General features: G+C 37.1%; 1 protein-coding gene across 1 annotated transcript in view; it reads right to left on the bottom strand.

Moving 5' to 3' along the window:
• SLC15A5 (solute carrier family 15 member 5) overlaps positions 1-18,548 on the bottom strand; it is a gene marked incomplete at its 3' end in the record, with an annotated part of 35,181 nt that extends 16,633 nt beyond the window's left edge. Inside the window, exons 1-5 of the mRNA XM_082014273.1 lie at positions 16,561-18,548; positions 14,539-14,761; positions 9,286-9,455; positions 5,392-5,612; positions 2,728-2,914 (exon numbers count right to left, since the gene is read on the bottom strand). Coding sequence (XP_081870399.1) covers positions 2,728-2,914; positions 5,392-5,612; positions 9,286-9,455; positions 14,539-14,761; positions 16,561-16,930 — 1,171 coding nt within the window. The 5' untranslated portion in view covers positions 16,931-18,548. The remainder of the gene's footprint in view (positions 1-2,727; positions 2,915-5,391; positions 5,613-9,285; positions 9,456-14,538; positions 14,762-16,560) is intronic.
• Between the last annotated feature and the right edge of the window lie 3,417 nt (positions 18,549-21,965).

The following is a 21,965-nucleotide window of genomic DNA, read 5'->3' on the forward strand; positions in this document are numbered from 1 at the left end:
GGCCTCAGTTTTATAGAACAGGCTGTTATAGGAACATTTGGGGCTGATTGTAGGACAAGGTTGCTTGTATTACCTAGAGACTAAGGTTGTATTGGACCTTTGTGATTCCTGATCTCATATCCTGAGTAAAACAGATCAAAAAGCTTTCTTGGAATTAATACTTGTTCAAACTAGAGCATCTTTTAGGGAGAAATGGTCATCACCAACCCCCAAATCACCTCAGATAGACATTGGACTGGAGGCTTGCTTTTGTGTACTGTACAGAGAGCTATTCTCCACATCACTCTTGGATGGAGTATACTCAAGACTAATAAGACATTTCAGTATAATCAGGCAAGAACTTCTATGACTGAGGTACTTCTGCTAGAGCCTTTTGCCTGTAAGTGATGGACAACTATCCAGCAGACACACACCTTCAGGCCTCTGCTGAATCTTCTATACTACTGACTAAATCAAGCAGCATAAAATATTAAAAACAAAACAACACAAACAAGCTACTATTAAACTGGAAAAACTCTAAGTTTACCAAATACTCACATTTTTCATAAAGAGGTCCAGATACTCAACATATTTGGGACACAATCTAAACTCATGTTAAGATTTTAATGTTTTTAGATCATACCTAATGTACAAATAAACCAACAACTACAGAGAAAGTAACATAGATTAGTTACTATAGTTTTCATATAGATCCTTATTATAGAGCAATCAGATATTTCAGTTCAACATTGTCTATATGGTTCGTCCTTGAAAACTATTCTTCTTAACACACTGAAAATATCCAGAAAACTATTTAAATTTCTTCCTCTTACAAAGACGTGAATTAAAATATAGTTATAGGCTGGCTTAACACCAACAGCCTATTTATACTTCCAATTTTGTTCCTGAAAATAACTGTGAACCTAATTAACTGTTGGCAAAAATATTGGCACTTAGAGGTCTACCATATTTGCAGGTGCAGTCATATACTTGGATATCTAAAGCCATTGCCTGTACTCAGTGGTATTTTTATGCCTCAGGTAATTTATCAGTCCTAACAGGAGGCTATTTTAATAAATGAAGCTATTAAGAATAAACCACTGCATATATTCTACTGCTGTTCAACATAACAGGATAAAACATTAATACTAACTTGAAATTTCCATGGTTTTAAGGAAAATTATTATCTAAACGTGCTTTTTGTGTTTTAATGCAGATGTTATTTTAAAAACTAGGGTAATTGCAACCTGCTGTGTTATATGCATCTGGTTTGTATAAAACTTAATAACACTCTTAATTAGGCTAATTTAGTCAGATTAATGCCTCTGTGTGTGTCAGTACTCACTGTGCTGCTTGCCATGGGGCACTGAATTAATAGTAGCACACTGAGAAAATAGTCATTTATAAATATTTTTTTCTGAGTTTTGTAATGCAGGCGGGAAGATAAAAAAAAAGTAGGAAGTTTAATGAGAAAACTATTCCCTACAAAAGGGAATAGTTTTAAGTGAATACAGAATGGAAGCTGCTTTTCTGGTGGTACTAGATGTAGCTGATACCAGAAGAGGGTTGCAGAGGATCTCTCCAGATCCTAGAACATAAAAGGTTTGGGGGTAGGGAATAATTAAAAAAAACACTGAAAAAGCAAAACAAAAAACACAGCAGTGTCAACAGAAGGAGGCCCAACCCCTGCTAAAGCCATCATTACTTCTAGGCTATTAATTTCTCTGAAATGTGTGCCAATCTGCAAGCCTGAGCTTACAATGCTTAGTATTGAAAACATAGGGACTCATAACAGAAAAGACTTTGTACCACTTCTGCCAGACAGAGATAATACTTGGCCTCTGGAGATCCCTCTTTGCTTTACTTTACCGAGTGTACAATAAGGTACGTTTCACTTTAGGATTTTAATAAATAAAATTACTAGACACCTGGACAGTTATCCCATACTAGATATTCAAATGAAAATTGTAGTACTAGAGAGGAAAGCTGTACCTCTCCAAGTAACCTTCCACCTGTGAAATGTTCAGCCTGTTCAATGGGAACAGCAGTCCAGTGATACACATCCATTTATTTTATGTAGCTGTCTGCATGTTTTCTTTTGCTCACTGGTTCTGAAAACACCTATTGCAAACACAGAATTAGACTAGATACTTCTATTTTGCTTGTAATGCGACTGCAAAGTCTGGAATAAACTGTACTAGTCAACGCAGTTATAGCGCAAAAATATCAGAAAAACAAAGCCTTTGTTCATAACATAGTTATTTAAATCCAGACTCACTATTTGAGCAAGGAACATTTCTCCAGTACCAGAGTGCAACTAACTGAAGGACTCTCCCATCCCTAAAAAAGACTTTCAAAGTACATTAACTTTCCAAATTTAATGGATAAACAAACATATATAAGATAACCACGTCAGAATAAATCTCAGTCCTAATGGTTAGTACCAATTCCTCAGGATGACTCCTAGTTATTCATGAGTATGCCTGAAAATTTTTAATTGGTCAGAAGAGTCTCAATGTCTGTCCTACACAAAAGCTATGCATTTTTTCTTGATATCTAGTATGTTTTTTCAGGACCATCTTTTCAACAATTCCTTTGAAACATATTCACCTCTTATCCCGAAACAAATCCATCTTAACATTTATACTCAGAAATAATTGTATAGGATCAGCCATAGACTACTGAAGTTTGTCTTTCAAAAACAGAATACATATAAAAACTGTATAAACACATGTATTTTATACGTACCAATGTAAATTGTTGGAGAATGCCCAGTGTCCTTGGAACTAAAGAGACATGAGTTAATGCATTCCAGAATAGGAACAAGAATCAGTAGTGGCACAATGCTTATCACATTCATTGCTGCAACCGGCAAGACAAATCCACTGAAGTGCAAGTTGGAATTCATGGTTTGCAGATAATATGCTGAAGGAATCTGTATTGAAGAATAAAAACCCACTCCATAGTATACCAGGTACCTTTCATAAGATTTTTACTATATTTGGAAACTTCTCCAACTCTTTTCCTTCTTCAGAAGTCACAGTAAACCAAATACCTGCTGGCCAAATGAAATGACCATTCATTATGAAAGCCTTTCAGATAGTGACATTCTCATTCTCTGCCAGAACATAACTTTTTCCTTCTATTTCATTTGCTCCTGAATTTATAAGCAGCAGTCCATGAGTTTATTTGATCATCCCTAACTAGAGCTATCAACCAATCTACTAAATGGTTCTGTCTAATATTTTAGTCACTTCTCATAGACAGTGTTTAACAAAACAGAATATTAGAACAGCAAGATGCAGAGTTATTTTGAACCTCTCAATGCGTGCTCAAAGTAGAAGTAATTTTTAAGACACTCTTGCCAGCACGTGACTTTAAAAGCTACAGGGAATGAAGATTAAGCTGGTTCTAGAACTGTGGCCAAATGTAACTGACAGACATAGCAGCTATACAGAGGACTTCCATCTACTTCTGGGAATTGAAAACAGGAGGAAATGAATAACCAGATAAGGAACCCACCAATGGCAATCATCCGGGTATGAAATTAAGTAGATTTGTAAGAGTCTCTCTCACTTCAAAAGCAAATAATTCCTCCTGCTTGTGTGAGGCTCTACAGAGGATCCATTGAGTTTATTTAAAGAAAGAATAAAATCACAATGGCTTCTATGAACAGATTTTTCAGTCTGTTTTTTTGAGAAAGCTTGATTAACTAAGCATTGCAATTTCATGTGCAGCAGAGACTTATAATCCACTCCATTTTACAGACTGATGGGAAAAAGAAAGAGGTAACTCAGGCAACTCACAGAGTATAGTCATGACAGCTGGATAAAGAATTAGTTTCTTTACTCTATTTGTTTTTAGAGAGTTCTGGATTCTTGTAGCATTTTGCATGGCTCTTCAATATGACTGGTAATGCCAAATCCAGGTAGAATATTACTGCTTTATAGTTATCTGAAAATTAATGTATAGTTAGTAACTGAGCTCATGTAGTGTTTCCCATCAGCGGTTGTAGTCAACCCAGACTCACTGGGAGTCTGTTCAGTGCTAAAGCATTACTCAAAGGCTAGCTCTTAATAAAAATATTTTTCACCTACATTCCACCTCCAAAAGAAGATATAAATTGTAAAAGGGTGAATAAATGGCAGCAGAACTATGAAAGATCAGAATTGAGCCAAATTTTGTTGGTTCCTTCTTTCCACTGCCTATTGCAAATCAGAATTGACTTCTTAATAGGAATTAAAATATCATCAACATGAATCACAGGCACTGAAAGCTGTTAACTTAATGATATGGAGACAATAGTATTAATCTTCACAAAAAAGATACTGGTCTATTGCCTAGTCTAAGAAAGAGCCTTAAACTTATTGAAAATTCTGCCAAAGGAATAAAAGTCATCTCTTTCAGCAGTGAAAATACTTTTGTCTTTTCTAGATATATACCTGATTATTACAACTCTGATTAATGCCATCTGTTTCATTTCTATCTGGTCATTAATGCATAGCCTTGGCCATATGTGTGTGTATATGTTGGTTTCAGGTTTTTTGTTTTGTTTGCTTGGGATTTTTTGTGCTTTGGGAGGGGGGCAGGAAAGAGGAGAAAGAATAAGGAAGATGGATGGGAATGTAGGATGATGGCAAGACAGAGTGTCAATAAAGCAGTATACGCTACATATTTGTAAGAATTTCTTTAAGCAGCATTTTAACACCAGTAAGTAAAAATTAATTTCTGAGACAGCTCATAATTTGTTATTCCAGTTGCCAAAGGGTAAGCTACCTCAAACTCCTGTTCATCCAGACAGAAATGAATCTGAAGGAATCATGTCAGCTTAAGTAGATTCTTGACACATTTACATTTATGTAACACATATGCACTCAGAAGTGGAAAGAACCACATAGCCTGATAAAGAGGCTGTGAAAGGACTGCTTCTTTCCCCAAATGGAAAGCCACCCATTTCCAGTGTAGGTACACCAGCCACATAATCCCATCAAAACAGCAGAAGAAATATGCAACCAAAAGAGCAAATAAAGATTTTTGTACTTCCCCCCAAAAGTAAATGAACATTAAAGAAATTGGAAAATTACATTTTTTCAACAGAATGCTAAGCCTGAGTCTCTGATAACTGCAACATGGCAGCGTGAGGAGACGGGACTCTAGCACAAGATGTTTCAGCCAGTAAGGGTTCAGAGAAGTGAGTAGCAAGCAGCTGCACAAGCTCCTTAATGAGGCTTGACCAAGTCAATTTTACTTATTTGATGAGATGAGAGCATATAGCAAGGTATATTCTCAGGTAATTAAAACTGCTCTGAGATTGCTCCACTGGTAAAGCAACAGTTAAAAAACAAAACCATGCCTAGAGACATAGTAGTAAACACGTCACAGTATATTTCAAGATTTTTGTTTAAAACCCACCTGCATAATACATGTTCTGTATAGAATTTGGAAAGCAAACAATGGGAAGAGCCTGGCAAGTGACTTTGTGCTTTCCACCTGAGTCTCACTGTACTGACCACCATAGTTTTCCTTGGCATGATCTATCCAGTTTGTCATGCCTCCGCTAAAGTAGCGATACCGCACGCAGCACGTTTTCAGTGCACTAGCAATTACCCCAAAAGTCGTCAGAAGGGAACCACCTGCAAACAATCAGAGACATTAACCATTGGTATGTTTTTACTTGCTGCCAAAATAAACAAGACAAGACAAAACACTTTGGAAGGGAAAATACGACCCGATATATTCACTTTTATGTCTTTTTGGGGAGGGGGAAGGCAATAAAAGTCTGGATTTGTTCCAAAACATTCTTTTTTGGAAGCCAGTTGGTTCACAACCTAATTGTTATAAAAGCAATCCAGTTCAACATCCACAGAGAAAAGTTCCTTTTGCTACCGGTTATTTAATACACCACAATTTGTTGCTTTGGTTGAGCAGGTAGATTATTACTTCCCTTTGCTTTTGCTTTCTGTTGATGGAATGAGATTAGTTTTCAATTCAACAGTACTGAAATATTGTATATCTGCTGGAGTCCAGCAGCAAGGGAAGGGTAGAGGTAAAGAAGTGAGAAGGAAATGGAGCTCAAAAGAGGGCTGATGAGATAAGAGAATTTTCATGGATGCATTTCAAAGCCAGAAACATTATCTCAGGACTTCCAAGTAGCATGCTGTGGCAGAGGAGATGTTTCCAATCTAGTATTTGGCATACTGAAACTTAACCACTGGGTAAGTTACTGGATTACTGGGTTCAGCAATTGCTAACTTGGTTCTCAGACTCAGAGGAAATGGAAGTAAAATGAGGACAAAACTGTTTGTTTCAGGCTTGGGAATGCAGATTCATTTACCTTTGGTAAGTTGCCATCCATGCAAACAGGGGTTATATCACTTCTTTTCTGGGAGTGTTGAAGCACTAAATTAACTTGGGTATCTATAAATAAATACTTTCCAAAAACTAAGGTGAACTAAGATTGCAGAGGGAAAATGTCTCCCTACTATCTCTGGTATGGAAATTATTTTCTAGAAATATCCATTGACACCTATTGGAAGCACTTGCCCTAGAGTGCTAAGAAAGGGCATTTTATTAGATAACCTAACATTTAAAACTCTCTTGCTGTTTAGCATTGACCTGTAGACTGTTGGCACTATCAAATAAAATGTGAAATAGCATATCAAAGCTTACAAACACAGAGAATTGGTACAGTTTTTATTGTTCTGTATGACTGTACTAGGCAATTATTCTTACCACTCATTGTAAGTGATGTTTAAGTTTAAGATTTAGACTATTTCAAGACCAAATCTAAACATTAAAATAAAAATCTACAGGCTTCCAGAGTGACCTGACAAAGAAGCTAACCAGAAAACAAGTGGGACTTGGGGCTCTTGTCAAAGCAGAGTTCTTTTCAGAAATAAAAAAAAGGTAGTAGAAAAGTCAGTATCGGCTCAACTCATTGGCAGAACGGAAGTTGTTGGACAGACTCTTCTTTCTTACTCTCACTGAAGAAAAAAAAAAAAAAGGGACTAAAATAGACAACAAATCCTGACACTTCCTTGCCTTTCCTAATCGATCAGCTGAGGCACTCTTTAATGTAGTTTCATTCAACTATTGTTTTGTATGAGGCAAAACAGAGAAATACATTATTTAGCTGTATTTTTCAGCATGGAATTCCAGCAGATTATAAGATCTAGTAAACTAGGAAGACAAAGCTGCGTGAAGTTGTAGTTCAAAAAGCAACTTGAATGATACATAGACCTAATCAATATCAAGAGGATTTTGCAAATTATGTAGTTAGAATAAGTATCTCATCACTTCTTTAAAAGAAGTCAACCCACAGAACTCCATAGTGGTGAATTCTTCAGATTACAAATCCGATCATCTAGTAAGAGACATGTTTAAAAGCATAAATATTTATATCAGTGCACATTGTGCAGATCAACATCCTATATGTATTTCTAATGTTTTCTTAAAAAAACCAACATAGAATCTATCTGTATAGATATTAAACTGCAACATTCAGAAAGTGATTTTCATTCTCCTTTATACTTCAGCCCTTGGCTCCAATGTTCGACTACTTTGACCTTGATCTAATCATGAATATCTATGCTACCTAATTACAATAAAAAGCCTACATTGCACCCTAGATGGTAGGTACATATTTTTCCTCATCTCTGGTCACCTGCCAGTCCTCAAAATTATAGCAGTGTGAAGAAATGCAAATGAAGTCCATGCTTGACAGCTAAACATAATTGAATGCATGATCCATATTTGAAGAGTTACCTCAAAATAACAAAGGCAGCATATATAAAAATCATTTAAGGTCACCTATAGATTTGAATTACAGTTCTGAAGGATTTCCAATTTCATCATCTCACTGGAAGGTATGAAGTATATTATCTTTTATTTGACTAAAGAGATAAAAAACATTGCAGCTGTTAGTATAGAGATTGGCATTCTGCAAAGATTTGGAAAATATATGATAAACCAAACAACACTTACAGGGAAAAACACTTGATAAAGAATATACATACTCTGCTAGTTTTGTTGGTGGCCAAGATATAAATTTGTAGATTACATCTGTTATTCCACTTAGTATAATTAAACTAGTTAGATGTTAAACTGCAGGTTTAGTCCATATGAAATAGTCCAGCCCAGGAATGGATACTAAAGAATGTTTTTACCTTCTCAGGTTGTAAAACCTGTAGTGAGCCCCAGCAAGCCAGCCAGCCACCATTCTCTCCATCAGAAGCTTGCTAATTTGATGTTAGTCTTTGCAGACCTCATCATGAGTTTTCTGGGTCACTGTGGAGGGGTTGCATCTTTTTGGCTCTGTTTGTTTTGAATAAACCTCTCTAGTGACATCCTCACTACAATATCCCCAGGCACTTAATTTATGCATTCATTCCCTCACTACTAATATATTTTGGCTTAGATTATATTCATAACAAAATACTGAAATAACAACTTGCTTTCAGTTTCTGGGTTCTAGTGGAAAAAAGAAGAGCAAGGTTTGGGCATTTGCAGACTTATTTAAGTCACCTAGGCTCTACTTACATTTCTGTGCTTGGTCAATGGAGAGGGGTAGCAGCCATCAAAGGATTTTGTAGAGCTCAGGTACTAACTGGTGAGGCCACAGAAGTGTAAGAACTTCCTCAGTTTTAAAATATCTGCACAGTCTGCACAGGAACTATTTAGAGCTATTCAGTATTTCTAGTTATTTTCAAATGTATAAAAACAGTTGATGTTGTATAAGCAAGCACGTTGAAATAACAATAAGCATCAGATGTTCTGCAAGATAAAGGCACTATAAAACTACTTTGCTACTAGTGCATACTCCTGTGTAGCTGACTAACCACACTGTCTGGCTGCCCAGGTGCAAGTTCAGGTGAAGCAATTGAGCACACTTAAGGGAGAAAACACAAATGTGTTTGGTGCCTTAGCATAGGCTCAAACTTGTCTGCAATTGACCCAAACACACTGGGCATAGGTTGAACCAAACATGACAAAATAGAGTCCACCAGCAGCATGCATATTATACCTTTTCCAACACAGGCAAATGCTGACACATGCCTTGACATGACAGAAAATGTACATAAATTTACCAGAGACTGCTTTCCACTTTTTCAGCCCATCCAGAATCTCCAGATCTATCTTTACCGAGGATAGATGATGTCTCCTACACACAGACCTTGTAGAGCTAAAACCCAAATATCTCCAACCAATCAGGGCAGTGTTGTGGAAGAATTTATTTAAACATGCAAGTTGATCTCTTCTGTGAAAATAATCTCTAAAGATATTTCTTAAGATACAGTTGCCTCTTACCTGTTTTGGGTTTGTAAATCATTTCACCCCGCACCATGTGAATTGTGATCATAGCCATAAGCACGGACACAAATGGGATAAGAAAACCAAGGTTCCTGGCAACAGACTTCTGGATATAAGAAATGCTGACAAAGACAACTGCTGAATTTAAGTTAACCAGCCAGTAAAACCTAATACACACAGACAAGGGAGAGAAGAGAGGCTGAATAATATAAGGGCTTACAGAAGATTAAAACATTATATTAAAGGCATGGTAAGTACAGTAAACATGGACAGCATCAGTACCATGCACAAACTGACGCAGCATTTCACATCAAATTTCACTTGCATGTCTCAGCTCCAAGAGGTGTATGATTAAAGTAACTGTACTAAGGCAGTAGATCTGAACAAATTATCAATCTAGTACTGGAAATATTCTTGTGGATCAGACTAATTAAATACATCAACATTTACCATTTACGCATTTAATATCTAATAACATAAGTTTTGTGTATGCCATATCATCAAATTACATACTTTAAGCTTAAGAAATAAATGTCTTAATGCCACCATCCCTTGTTTAAGAAATATCAGAAAAGCCATCCCTTCTGATAAATTCTATTAGTTGCAAGGCTCAGCTTGAATTTTTGTTGGCTTACAGAAATATCTTGATAAGGAGGTTTCCCAATATAATTTGCTCTGAGTCTGCCTTTGGCAGTAGACGTGCTTCCCAAGTAAGTGCTGAGCCCCTCCTATGCACAGGAGATATTCAAATGAAAATCACATACTATTGGAAGCAGATGCCATACCACTAGTGATAGGCCTACTGCAGTTTGGAACCCCTGACAATAGCACAATAAATATGCTTTAAGGAATTATAAGGATAGCAAAAAGCAACCCCAAAAAATGAAAAATGCCAAGTCAATGCATTTCCCTGATAGGATGAAAAAGGATAACTACTTATTTTCTTAATCCTAACAAATGAGTTTATATCTAAACAGTTAGGGGTATATTGTCACCACACTTTTTTCCTTGGATTCTGACTCCTACATAACACATTAAATCATGAGTTTTTCTAAAATTCAGCTTTTTCAAGAAGTTAATTAACTGTATAGCTATTTCTTAAAGTGAAACATAAATGAAACAAAACATACTGCTTAATTTTCCATAGCATAGCCCTCTTCTCACAACATGACCGACCAGTTTTTACTCTACCATTCACAATTACAAGTGTTTCAGTTATAACCCTTCTAACTTCTTTTAAATTAGAAGGTGCTCCCCTTACACTGTTCTTCAGGCCACTTGGGCTGTCTTGTTGCTTTCAGCAGAGCTTTAACCAAGGTCTCCCTTAAACCACAACTCTCAAACAAAATGGAGATTTGAGTCTACAGAGCAGACTTGATGAATATTCAGCATCTCAGAGCAGAGAGATCAGATTTAGGGAAGACCTACTTTGTTGGAGTCACAGTTTCCAAAAATACTGTCGGGGATCAGTATGATACTACATTTGAAGAGTCAGAGTCAGTCATTCAGCAATTTTTGCTGCGTATTTGCCTCTGGCTTGCAGACCTAGCCTTTGAAATTTTAAGTTAAAATTCTTAACTTTGACTAAGCTTTCAAGTCCTATGTTGGCTTTAAAGACAACTGTATTTTAAACAAAGAAAAGGGATCAATAATGGAATAGTGCTACCTCAATATATCAGAGATTACATTTTGTAAGGAACTGCAAGAGGAGATTCCTTCACCTTTGCTGGAACATTAGAAAAATGGTTCCCTTTAAAAGTGAAATATACATTGATACATAATTATATAGCTTAATATATATTGCTTGAGGAAGCAAAGCTTTTTTTCTTGTCTGGTGCCACTTCTGCTTCATGTATGCTACTTTGACTTTAGCATTTATGTCTCCTAATTCATTCAGAATCACCTTCTTAACAATAAAAGAAAAATCTTAACATGTAGTAGACTAGCTACCCATCAACTATCCAACTCCCAAGCTTTCCAGCTTGATCCTTCCTCATCTGCAAATGAGTGGGTAGGGCAGGAGCGAAGTATCAGCCTACCGTTGCAGCTCCCTGTATCGACAATCACAGCAAAATGTTTTGAGCTGAAAATCCTAAGAGGGGGATTGCAAGTCTCTTTTGACACCTAGGAGACTTCCTCAACCCCATTTCATTAATCTAAAATTATTCCTAGGTGGCCTGCCATAGTTGCCAGGACAAACAATAGTCATATTGCAAGTTACAGGAGTGAAGTGCCTGTTCTACTCCATCCACTTGTTCTGACGTTGCCCATTACATCACATCTAGCTAGTGCCAAGAAAGCAAAACGTTTATCCTGTCAGAATTGAGGACCTTGGTAATGCTACTCAGGTCTGTTCACTCACAAAGACAACGCTCGCACCCTGCTAAGGGATGGGTGTTGGGATCACTCTGCATGGCTCAACCTTAAGGAGAAGGAGCTGTGGCGTTGATCTGCACGGCTCAACCTTAAGGAGAAGGAGCTGTAGCATTGAGAAGCTGGTAAGCAGCTGGACACCTGCACAGCTCAGCCTTGAGGAGAAAGAGCTGTGGTAAACAACTTAGAAGAAGCAAAGGAGTACAGGAACACCTGCAAGCAGTGAATCCTGACTGTGTGAGAGGCACATGGACAGTGCATGATATTTTGTATATAGCCAATTGCAATAACATGTGTAACAAGCTGTAACCAATCATGAGTGTGTGTGCAGTGACTAAACAAAGATTATGATATATATTGGAGTCAGACAAGACCATAAGGGCTTCGGAATATAACTCTCATAGAGTCCATCCTTCTCCCACAGATGGGAAATGACCACAGGGCTGTGCAGCAGTAGGCATGGGAACACGCTTATGCAGCTTGCCTCACAGGACCCCGGGCAAGTGGCAGAAGTAAAATAATATACTCCACCAGGGCAAAGTCAGTGCTGCTGACAGCCACGCAGCAGCAGCTCTCCTGGAACCAGCAAGGACATGCACAGCAGTGAGCTCTCCTGCTTCATGCATTTCTCTGAAGTCACACCAAGACATGTCTGAAGTTCCAAACCAATTACTGTTTCCTTTAATTAATTTACATTTTCAGGAGATGATACTCTTCAGATTCATGGACTTTTCCTCTCCACTGAAAGCAGTCTTTAGGCACTCAAGGCTTTTTTTTTTTTTTTTTTTTTTTTAACAGCAGATCAGTAAGACAAGACACAATACTGCTAACCCTCATCCCCTGTCTGGATTGTAGCCTTTTCTATCATTCTCTGCTCCCATAGACAGAATTTACTTCTCCTGCTGCAAAAAAAATAGTACAAGTCCATAACCTTAACCTTAGAAAAGCAGAAGTCCTTAGGGAAACTTAGTCCAGCAGAATCCAAGTCCCTTCTTCACTTAGCACTGGTATATTCTGTTTATTTAAAAGGCCAGGGTCGTAGTTCATACTAGGTTCACTATGGTCGTGAACCACACTCCAGATGTGCAAAGTAGTCTTCTTCAGGGATTGAACTAGAAAACAGGTGATTACAGGGTCTTTCAACCCAGTCTTTAACCCAATAATTCTGATTGTTTAAATAGAACTTGGCTAAGAACACAGACTCAAACTGATCAAGAGTATGCAACCACCTCACTTTATGTTATTTTAATATTCAATCCTATGACAAGCTTCTACCAAGTGAAAACAGCCTACCAAGAAAAAGTGATTGTATTCTGAGAGGTTTTAATGAGATTAAGAATGCTAAGAAGGAAACACCCATTTTTTTAATCTTGAGATTGCAATCGAACAGCCCCCCTTTGGATGCCACTGCAAAAATTACATTTTTTTTAATCGCACATGTGCCTTTCTTGATATTTCCAAAGTTCCAAAACCTGACCCATTTGGATTCCCCCAAGGAACTTTTTATTCATATTATATCTCCTTTGTAATCAACACTGAGAAATGTCACTTTGATTAAACACAATTCTGAATGGCTAAGAACCACAGTACAATAAATTCTCCAGAGCTATCTTTCAGAGCAACTGATTGCTCTCCAGTCTTAATCCCCCAGAGTCTTTTTTAATCAAAATGATGTTGCTAATTAAGGATTAAAACTCAGAATAAAGTAAAAAGGAAGGATTTTTTTTTTTTTTCCTGCTCTCCTATGGGCAGGTCAAGGAGGCAGAGTCTGTTCTAAGGAACTAAACAGTCTCATCCACCTTTGGTAAAGCTGCCTTATTCACTGAAGTTTGGATTTAATTCAAAACTCTTTGATATTAACATAATTGGAGGAAAAAAGAATAGCCAGAAAAGCCATCCCCAAAGGAGGTGAGATCTGATTCACCAAGATCTTCACTGATTCTTCAGCATTGCATTGTTAATATGCAAATGTACTCAGTTTTTATTTTAATCACTGTGCATGTATAGGGAAAGGAGAGAAAGGGGGGCAGTTTAGAGCTTATTTCACCCTGCCTTGAAGTAGGAATCTGGAGGTTCCCACTGTGACTTCTGGTTAAACGACTCCATAGTTTAACCAGAAAGTATAGGTGAATGTGTATAGCACTCTACTACTTCTGTAGCACTATACAAAGGCAAGCTTACAATCAAAAATGACCCCTCTGATGCACTGAGAGAAATAGTTAATATGAAAAGAATTTGATTTTTTATGAGCAATTTGTCTTCCAAGTTTTCTTAAAAAAATTAAAATATTCAAACCAAAACACAAATGTCAAGTGGTTTATGTGATGCCAAAACTTCACAGCAACAGAGCTGAAAAAATACAGCAGATCCCAACTACTGATCTTAGCAGTTAGAGATTACTAGCAATCTCCACTTCCAGCAGACTAGACTCTACTGTTGCCATTGCTAAAAATTTACTGTGATGTAAATTCTAATATATTATTGATTTTTTCCACTGTTAGAGAGTGATAGCAAAATTACCATGGCTATCCCTTTAGGATAAGGTAGAAAACCAAATGGAATATATTGTTCTAACAGCAACTAGGTTGTCAAGTCTTTGAGCATTTGGACAAATCAGTTCATCCTAATTCTGACTGAAGATTTCTGTAGGAGGCCAAAATAGATGATCACCTATTGGTCCTATTAGGAAAATTTTTTACAGAAATTCTTGGAAACTCTTCCAAAATCAAAATGTTTTTCAGTTAAAAAAAAACCAACAGGAAAACCACCATCTGCAGAATCTGCCTTGTGAAACTGAAGAATCTGCCTTCAGCAGTGAAATTCAAGGCAATACTCCATCATCCCCAACAGATATTTAGCTGACATTGAGTTACCAACCAGTTGAAAAAAGAAAGAAGTTCCTTTGGTCCACAGTCCTCAAGGTTGTATGCACTTAATGGACAAACTATAGCTCTTATGCCTCCTATTCCCAGACTGGCTGTGAGCAGTGCAAAGTAGAATACTATTTTCTGCTCCCTTTTGGTTAGTGTATGAAGAATATGCCGTCTGTCAATGTAAATATCTTCAAAGGGGAATGCCACAACAGGTAATAGTGCTGTGCCTGGAATTGGAAAGAAAATTTTCACTTGAAATGGATTAGAATTAGACTGATGAATAAGAACTACCTATTTTTTAAGCAGTTATGTTCAAAAGACAGAAGAAAAATCAAAGATAAACAACAAAGGAGTACAAAGAGGGAGAGTCTTAGTTCTGTGGAGATGCAGAACCTTTCTGGATGTCGCTATTATATAATAAGGGCCTCCAAGAAAGCAATCTTCCTCTGAAATGCTTGTAAGGATTCCAGTTCTTCAATAAATCAAAGAGTTCACTTTGAAAACATAGCTCTTCTCACTGACCTTCCCCATTGCCTCCATACTACGCAGTATAGAGGGCAGTAGCTCTCCACTTGCCAGAAGGCACCAGTTAAAACATGTAACTTCACATGATGAACCACAATCAACCAAAAAAACCACCCCATGGTGGTTTTTGTGTAGCCTTTTTTGCATCTTCTTTAAACATGAGAATTGTAATGGGAGTCATAATTTAACAAATAAATTATCAAAACTTTTGTGGAAAATTTTTTTGTTGTGCTGCAGCTTCATGGAAAATACATGATTTTCAGAAACTTCACCTATAGAAGCACTGTGGTGAATTGCTTTTACCACCTCTAGTCTGCAAAGCAAGTCTTTCAGATTTAATCAGCTACAGATTCTCCAAGTTGTAATTGGAGACTAAACTCAAAATATATGGATGTGTCAACACCACCAACATTAGCCATGACTAAGATTACAATTGCGCATCAGACCGTAACACATCAGGTGTGTTTAGCGATCTATAAAAAATAAAAGTTCTGGTTAAAACAATAGCCAAATACATCAAATTCTGCTTCTGTCACCAGACTTCTATTTTAAGATATGTATTGAAAGGACAAGTGGCAGAAGGAGATTCCAAACCAGAAGCCCATGGGAGAACCAGTGGAATATAATAGCGATCATTTTTCCAAGCTGCTTGTACAATCATTTTGCAATCAGCTCAATAGTATTTCAGGAATTACTCTGATTTTTTTTCCTTATTTTGTTGCATGTCTAAATAACAACGTGGCTGGCTATTGCAGAAATCAGACTTGCTTATGCTCAACAACTGGTCCAAGTAAAAAGTATTTCTATCAGCTTGGTTTAACTTGACAGAATAACCACCAGCTGTAAGATGCACCAATTGCTACAGAACAGTCACATGTAGTAGTTTGAACAGTGCTTTTATGTAAAAGATATCCAGAACAATGCATGGGGAAGATTCAGAATGTGCTAACAGAAAGTAGATTCTCAATACAGGTATTAGGATACGTCCTCTCTACTTAAGGCAAAGTTTGTTTACATAGGTATGTGCTTAAATACATCTTTCCCTCTTGTCCAAATCCAAAAGTCCCGTACCTTTACATTCAATAAAATCTTATTATCAATAGCTGGGAAACAGCTCCCAAAACCTCTCTCAAACTATCTCTCTGACTAAAGTCTCATATTTGCCCCAAACATTAATAACCTTAGATGCTTGTTAAAGGGACCAATTTTAAAAGAGTTGAGCATCAGTGTTCCGAATAGCTAAGCGGCTTTAGAGGAGTCAAGTTTGTGCACCAACTATCCACAAGACACAAATGAAATGTTCCTTAGTCTTGTTCAAAGCGCTGCCTCACAAAAACACATAGGCAAAAATACTGCAGTGCATTTTGTGGATGAGAAACTAAGTAATTAGCTGGTAGAGAAGGTGTTGAGGAAAAGTGTTAGATTTCAAACACAATGCTCAGTAATGCACTTCTGCAACAGAATTACTAAAACATGAAAGAGCGAGCAGGCTGTCACCTACCTAGGAAGTGTAGAAACATGCAGATGCACACAAGCTTGATCCTCCCCACAAGGCATTCGGCAAGCCAGCCAACCAATACCGGCGTCAACATGGAGGTGCCCACAAAGCACATATTGACAATAGCCGCCTGGTAGTTGCGATAGCCGAGTTTGACAGTGCAGAAGAGGATCATGTTGCAGACGATGCCAAAGAACGTGAATCGCTCGCACAGCTCCACCAGCAGCACACAAATAGCCTCTTGGAGTTTCTTCTCAGGCTGAGACAGGTTTCCAGCATGGTTGCCTCTCCCAGGTAACTGTCTTTGCTCCTTGTCAGCCGTGTGGTTCAAAAGTTGCTTCTCTTGTACACCTCTTCTGTCTGCACCAGGCATACTGGTCTGCTTTGAGTACGACTGAGTAGAGCAGCTTAAGTTACAGGTATACTTCTGTTCTCCTCCACTGTAATTAGCAAACTGGTAAGACTCTCTCTTTGAATTCCACACTTCAGTACTACAATTTCTTAGGGCACCCGTCACTTTTGTGACATTACATATAGGATCAGAGAGTATTAAAAAAAAAAAAAAATCAAAGAGCTATATCAACACTTCAGCTTCTGAATTTAGCAACACTCAGGAACTCGATCACTTTATTTAATGATTCCATTTGAGGGTGAACAAGATTTTTCCCCAGAATTATATTACCTATTAAATTATGTGAATCCAATACTGTATGTGCAAATTTATCTGTATGTTAAAGATAAAGTTTTAAATACACACGAAAGCTAACGTTTTCAGAGCTTAAATAATAGATCAAGAAAAAATTTGGTTAAAATAATCTGATACTTTAATTTGGCAACAAGTGAAAAACTGCAAGCAAAGATAAAGAGAAGGTTTTTTGTTTTTAAGGTTAACAATATCTAATCATAATCACATTTCTTGTTATTTTTGGTTGAAATTCAGATAAAGTTAATTATAAAAATAAGTAATGCTACTACATTTAAGTTAGAAAAGAAAATTTTAAAAGAAAGTAAGTTGAATGTATTAGCAAAGAAAAAAAAAGCCATCTAAAAGCAACCTAAACCAGAACTGTTTCTCTAGCCAGATATTGCACCACAGCTACAATGCGTCATGAGGGGCAAGGGCACAGATGATGTGTTCTCTTATACCAACCAAAAGCAATTAAAAGCTTGAAAAGAGATTAGGAAGAGACAAACTTACAGTGCTTTATAATGCTCCCACTACCTGATCCACAGAGAATTTTGCTGAATTCCCAGATCAGTTCCTCCATTTTGTGGAGCTCATTAAATTCACTAACACCTATTCAAAATACTCTCAACTAAGAATGAGAAGCATTCTGCATTTATTTTGCACAAACATAAATGCATACACATGTTACAAGGCAGTAGTAAATCAGGTCTGCTTCTCTAAATAGAGCTCTCAATGCCTCTGATGGCATTTTTTGAAACATAGGCTCTGCTTTTTGTTTCCATCTGTCCATATAACTACTCAAATTTTACCTCTTCAGGTCTATTTAGTATATGAGAACTACATCCCAGAACAGATGTGCAATAGTATATAACCAGTATGGATAAAGACAGATTCCAATATTACCTCAAAAAAAAAAAAAAGCAAGTTTGATTCAAACACAAAGCCTAGAAGCTCTGAATCTTAAATCTAAGTAGTAATAGATCGCTCCCTAAAATAATTCTGAAACATGTATTTTTTAATCTAGTGTGAGTCTAAAGCAAGAACTCCAACAGCAAAGAACTTACAGTTTTCAGAGACATCCAGTTGGGGATGAAAACAGCTGTGACTTGTAGCATGCCAAGAATTATTTCTGTCTTCTGATCTATGATAGGTAAAATGACTTTCATTTGGACAAACTGACCAGAGAAATCCAAACTGGAAATCACTTATAACTTATTAGATAGCTTTGCTATCAAATCCTAATGAATCCAATCCCAAATCAAAATAGGACAGACCATAGTATTTTACCTAAAAGGCACATATATCCTGCTTTACATGAAGCTACTCTTACCTAACTGTTCACAAAGAAAATTAACCTTTTTATTTTTTTAAAAGGAAATACAATTATATTTTAGAATCAGATAGAAAACATCAGGATAAATACACTCTTGCTCCTACAAGCTTTTCAATGTAAAATAGTTTGTTTTCATACAAATTATTTTTCTTTAAAGAGTGCAAAGTTTACCTGTTCTCATGGGTACTAGCAACTCAAAGTGAATCATATCATGGAAAGTGGGAGAGAGCAGAGTTACTACCTGGGATGACTGTATCTTAGTTCACATGTGGTTTCATTCACCCTAATTTTGATTTACAAGCTAGGGAAAAGAAATAATTGACTGAGACTTATAAATGCCATAGAAAGGAGGAGGTGGGTGATTTTTGTTGTTACTTTTGAATTGCTTTTGCATGTGACTAATATGGGTGTGGTGGTTACAATAGCCACAGATCACAATCAGTTCATGAGTTAATAAGCTCAAGAATGTACAACCTCATATAACAATACAATCTTTATTCATTTATTTTTTTACTCATTTCTGCAGCAATTATAGGTCAGCTATCTAATTACTTGGCATGGTTTTAGTTGAATTCTAGTTGAATCACCTGGCATTCACTTGGCTTATTCTTAATACACAATGCAGTAGGACGGCATAATGCCTGATGAAAAAAATCTGTTATTTCTATTAACATATGTAGAGCTTTTTATATACTGAAACAGCTAGAAACTAGCTGCACCAAATCACTAGTTCAAAATCCAGCCCGTCTGGCAGTACCTCTGGCTGCCAGTAAGGAATTTGTATTTTTTTTTTTTTTAACAAATCTTCTCTAAAGTAGAGCTCTCAAAATGGAACAGTCAGATCTTGGAGAGAGGTGTATAAAAATACTTGCTCTCACATGATGGTGTCAGCTCACTAGAGGTCTGGCTATTTGGTGGCCTAACACCTGAGGTAGAAGGTTACTTCTACTCATACTGGAACCTGTAAATGAGCATTAGGCAAATGAATTAAGTTGGACAGGGTGGAACTGAAATTTTCTCCTAATTTTTTCTGACAAGGGACAGTTGTCAGTGTTTTTATTATGGGGGTAGTTTATTGAAATTGAAGAGGCAGAACTTCAGTGTCCAGTGCAACAGTTCCTCTGGCTAAAAGGCAGTAGTAGCTCTAGACCACTGTTTATGTTCTAGAAGGTTCAGTCTCTCTAATGTTTTAGCAAATTTAATTCAGCTTTACTCGTACTCTTTTAAAGAACATGTGAAAGGTGTTACCCTTCATCATAGTAGCAGCTGTGGTTCCTGCTAAATATCTGGGCTAGAAGCATAATTGATGTGCACAAGACTGACAATGCAACACAACAGTTTTGACACTGTAAATAAAAAATTACATGGGTCAAATCTTTCTAGTTAGCACCAAGACTCTCATTACCTTGCATGGGTTGCAAAGTTGGCTCAATGACCACTGACCTGAGGGCTGCCATTTCAAAGTCAGAAGACAGGCAGAGCAAAACCTCTGGGCGAGAGCATTGCCAAACAGGGACAAACATGCCTGGGGTTTGCTGCCCTTACCATTAGGTGTAAAAACAGGTCCAAGGTGGTAGGTTGAGCAGGCAGCCACAATAAAGAAACACAGCTCAAAGCTGGGTGACAGAAAGGGAGAAAGCAGGAAAATGCTGCCAAAACAAGTTTAGAGAAATGCTTCTGGCACCAAGTGTCTTGCTACAGCTCCAGGTGACTAATTAGAAGAGTTAGAAGGTTAGTGACAGAAAAAAGAGATGTGGTGAAAGCACAGGCTAAGACTAGACTTCATGCTTTTCAAAATCACCACTTTAATTTACTTCTCTGATGCGTATGAGAAATGCTTAATTTAACACATAATAGCAGTTACCAGCCCAAGTTTGATCCCTGTAGGATGTCCTCCAGCAAAGGCTGAAGGCTGAAGAAACCATTGCTTTCTGCAAGTGCTGCTCATAGACAGGGCAATGTGTGGCCTCAGGGAAAGGGTCAGGCACTCTGCTATTAGGTATGTCCTTCTCTCACTTTTTCCTTCCCTGCAGTTACATCGATAGTAGGGGGGAAATCAACAAATGCAAATTACCAGTCTTCTGAGGCATAAAAAATATGAAGACCACTACAAGCTGTGGTCTTGTACAGGTTGGAGATAAACTGCCACTTGTGAATGTGTTTCACAGGACTTCAAAATAGCTGTGAGGACAGAGTTCAATCACAGAAGGGATAAAGCAAAGGTTCATATTAAAAAAAATAGATTTAACTTCTAGTATGAACTTTCTTTGTCTTTTTCTGTCAGGTTTTTTTGGTTTTTGTCCCTTTTTTTCAACTTTAGGTGTAACTTCAGACAGTGTTTTATTTTCTATGTCCTATACCCTATTTCACAGATGAATAATGAAACTTATTCTATTTAAAATGTTACCTCAACCATTTTAGTGATTTCTGCACTGCCTGTCACTGCAGTCTCAGAGTACTATGGCTGCTGCGCAGATAGCCTTGAATCAGAAGTAGGACAGAATATGATGGTGCTTCTTTTGGAGATCACAGCATTTGAAACCTGTATCTAATGCTTCTGAAGAACTTCATCAACATCAGTAAAAATGCTGACTAATATTTGTCTGACTACATATCAGAAGAGCAAAAATACACAAGTCTCAGAGTACTATGGCTGCTGCGCAGATAGCCTTGAATCAGAAGTAGGACAGAATATGATGGTGCTTCTTTTGGAGATCACAGCATTTGAAACCTGTATCTAATGCTTCTGAAGAACTTCATCAACATCAGTAAAAATGCTGACTAATATTTGTCTGACTACATATCAGAAGAGCAAAAATACACAAGTGCTCTGTGAATCATGTAAAAAGTCATTTAAGAAAATGAAATGTAGTCATCAGGAGGTTGATAAAGCTTATTTGTGAAATCTATTAGATTAGCAAATCTATGCAAATAAAATTGTTTTATATTTTATAAAGACCTATTGAATGTTATACAAGTACACTTTAAAAGCTGGAAAACAGCATCTATGAAATAACTAGTTATTAAAATTACTGATTATATACGAAATTCTCTGGGAAGTTCTGGGACTATGGTACCACATCGCCTTTGAATAATGTTATTCTCTCTTTGGTAGTGTTCTTGCAAAACCTTCCACACTCTAGACAGATGTAACCAGGAACCTTAGCCCAGTTCTGCTTTGCTGCAGAACAGATGTAATGCCTGCCTTGTTCCATGGCAACTTTTGTCTGTGAAAGTCCAGGATGAGGGTGAGGCTTTTAATTTAGGGAAAAGCTGTATTTTAAGATGTGTATGTTTATTTACCCTCATGTAGTTATAATTAAACACGATGTGGGAAAGCCATTTTCTTCTGTATTCTGCCAAAAGGTACCATACCAGGAAAGAGAA

This window comes from Phaethon aethereus, assembly GCF_964289735.1.
Source record: "Phaethon aethereus genome assembly, chromosome: 1".
NCBI lineage: Eukaryota > Metazoa > Chordata > Aves > Phaethontiformes > Phaethontidae > Phaethon > Phaethon aethereus.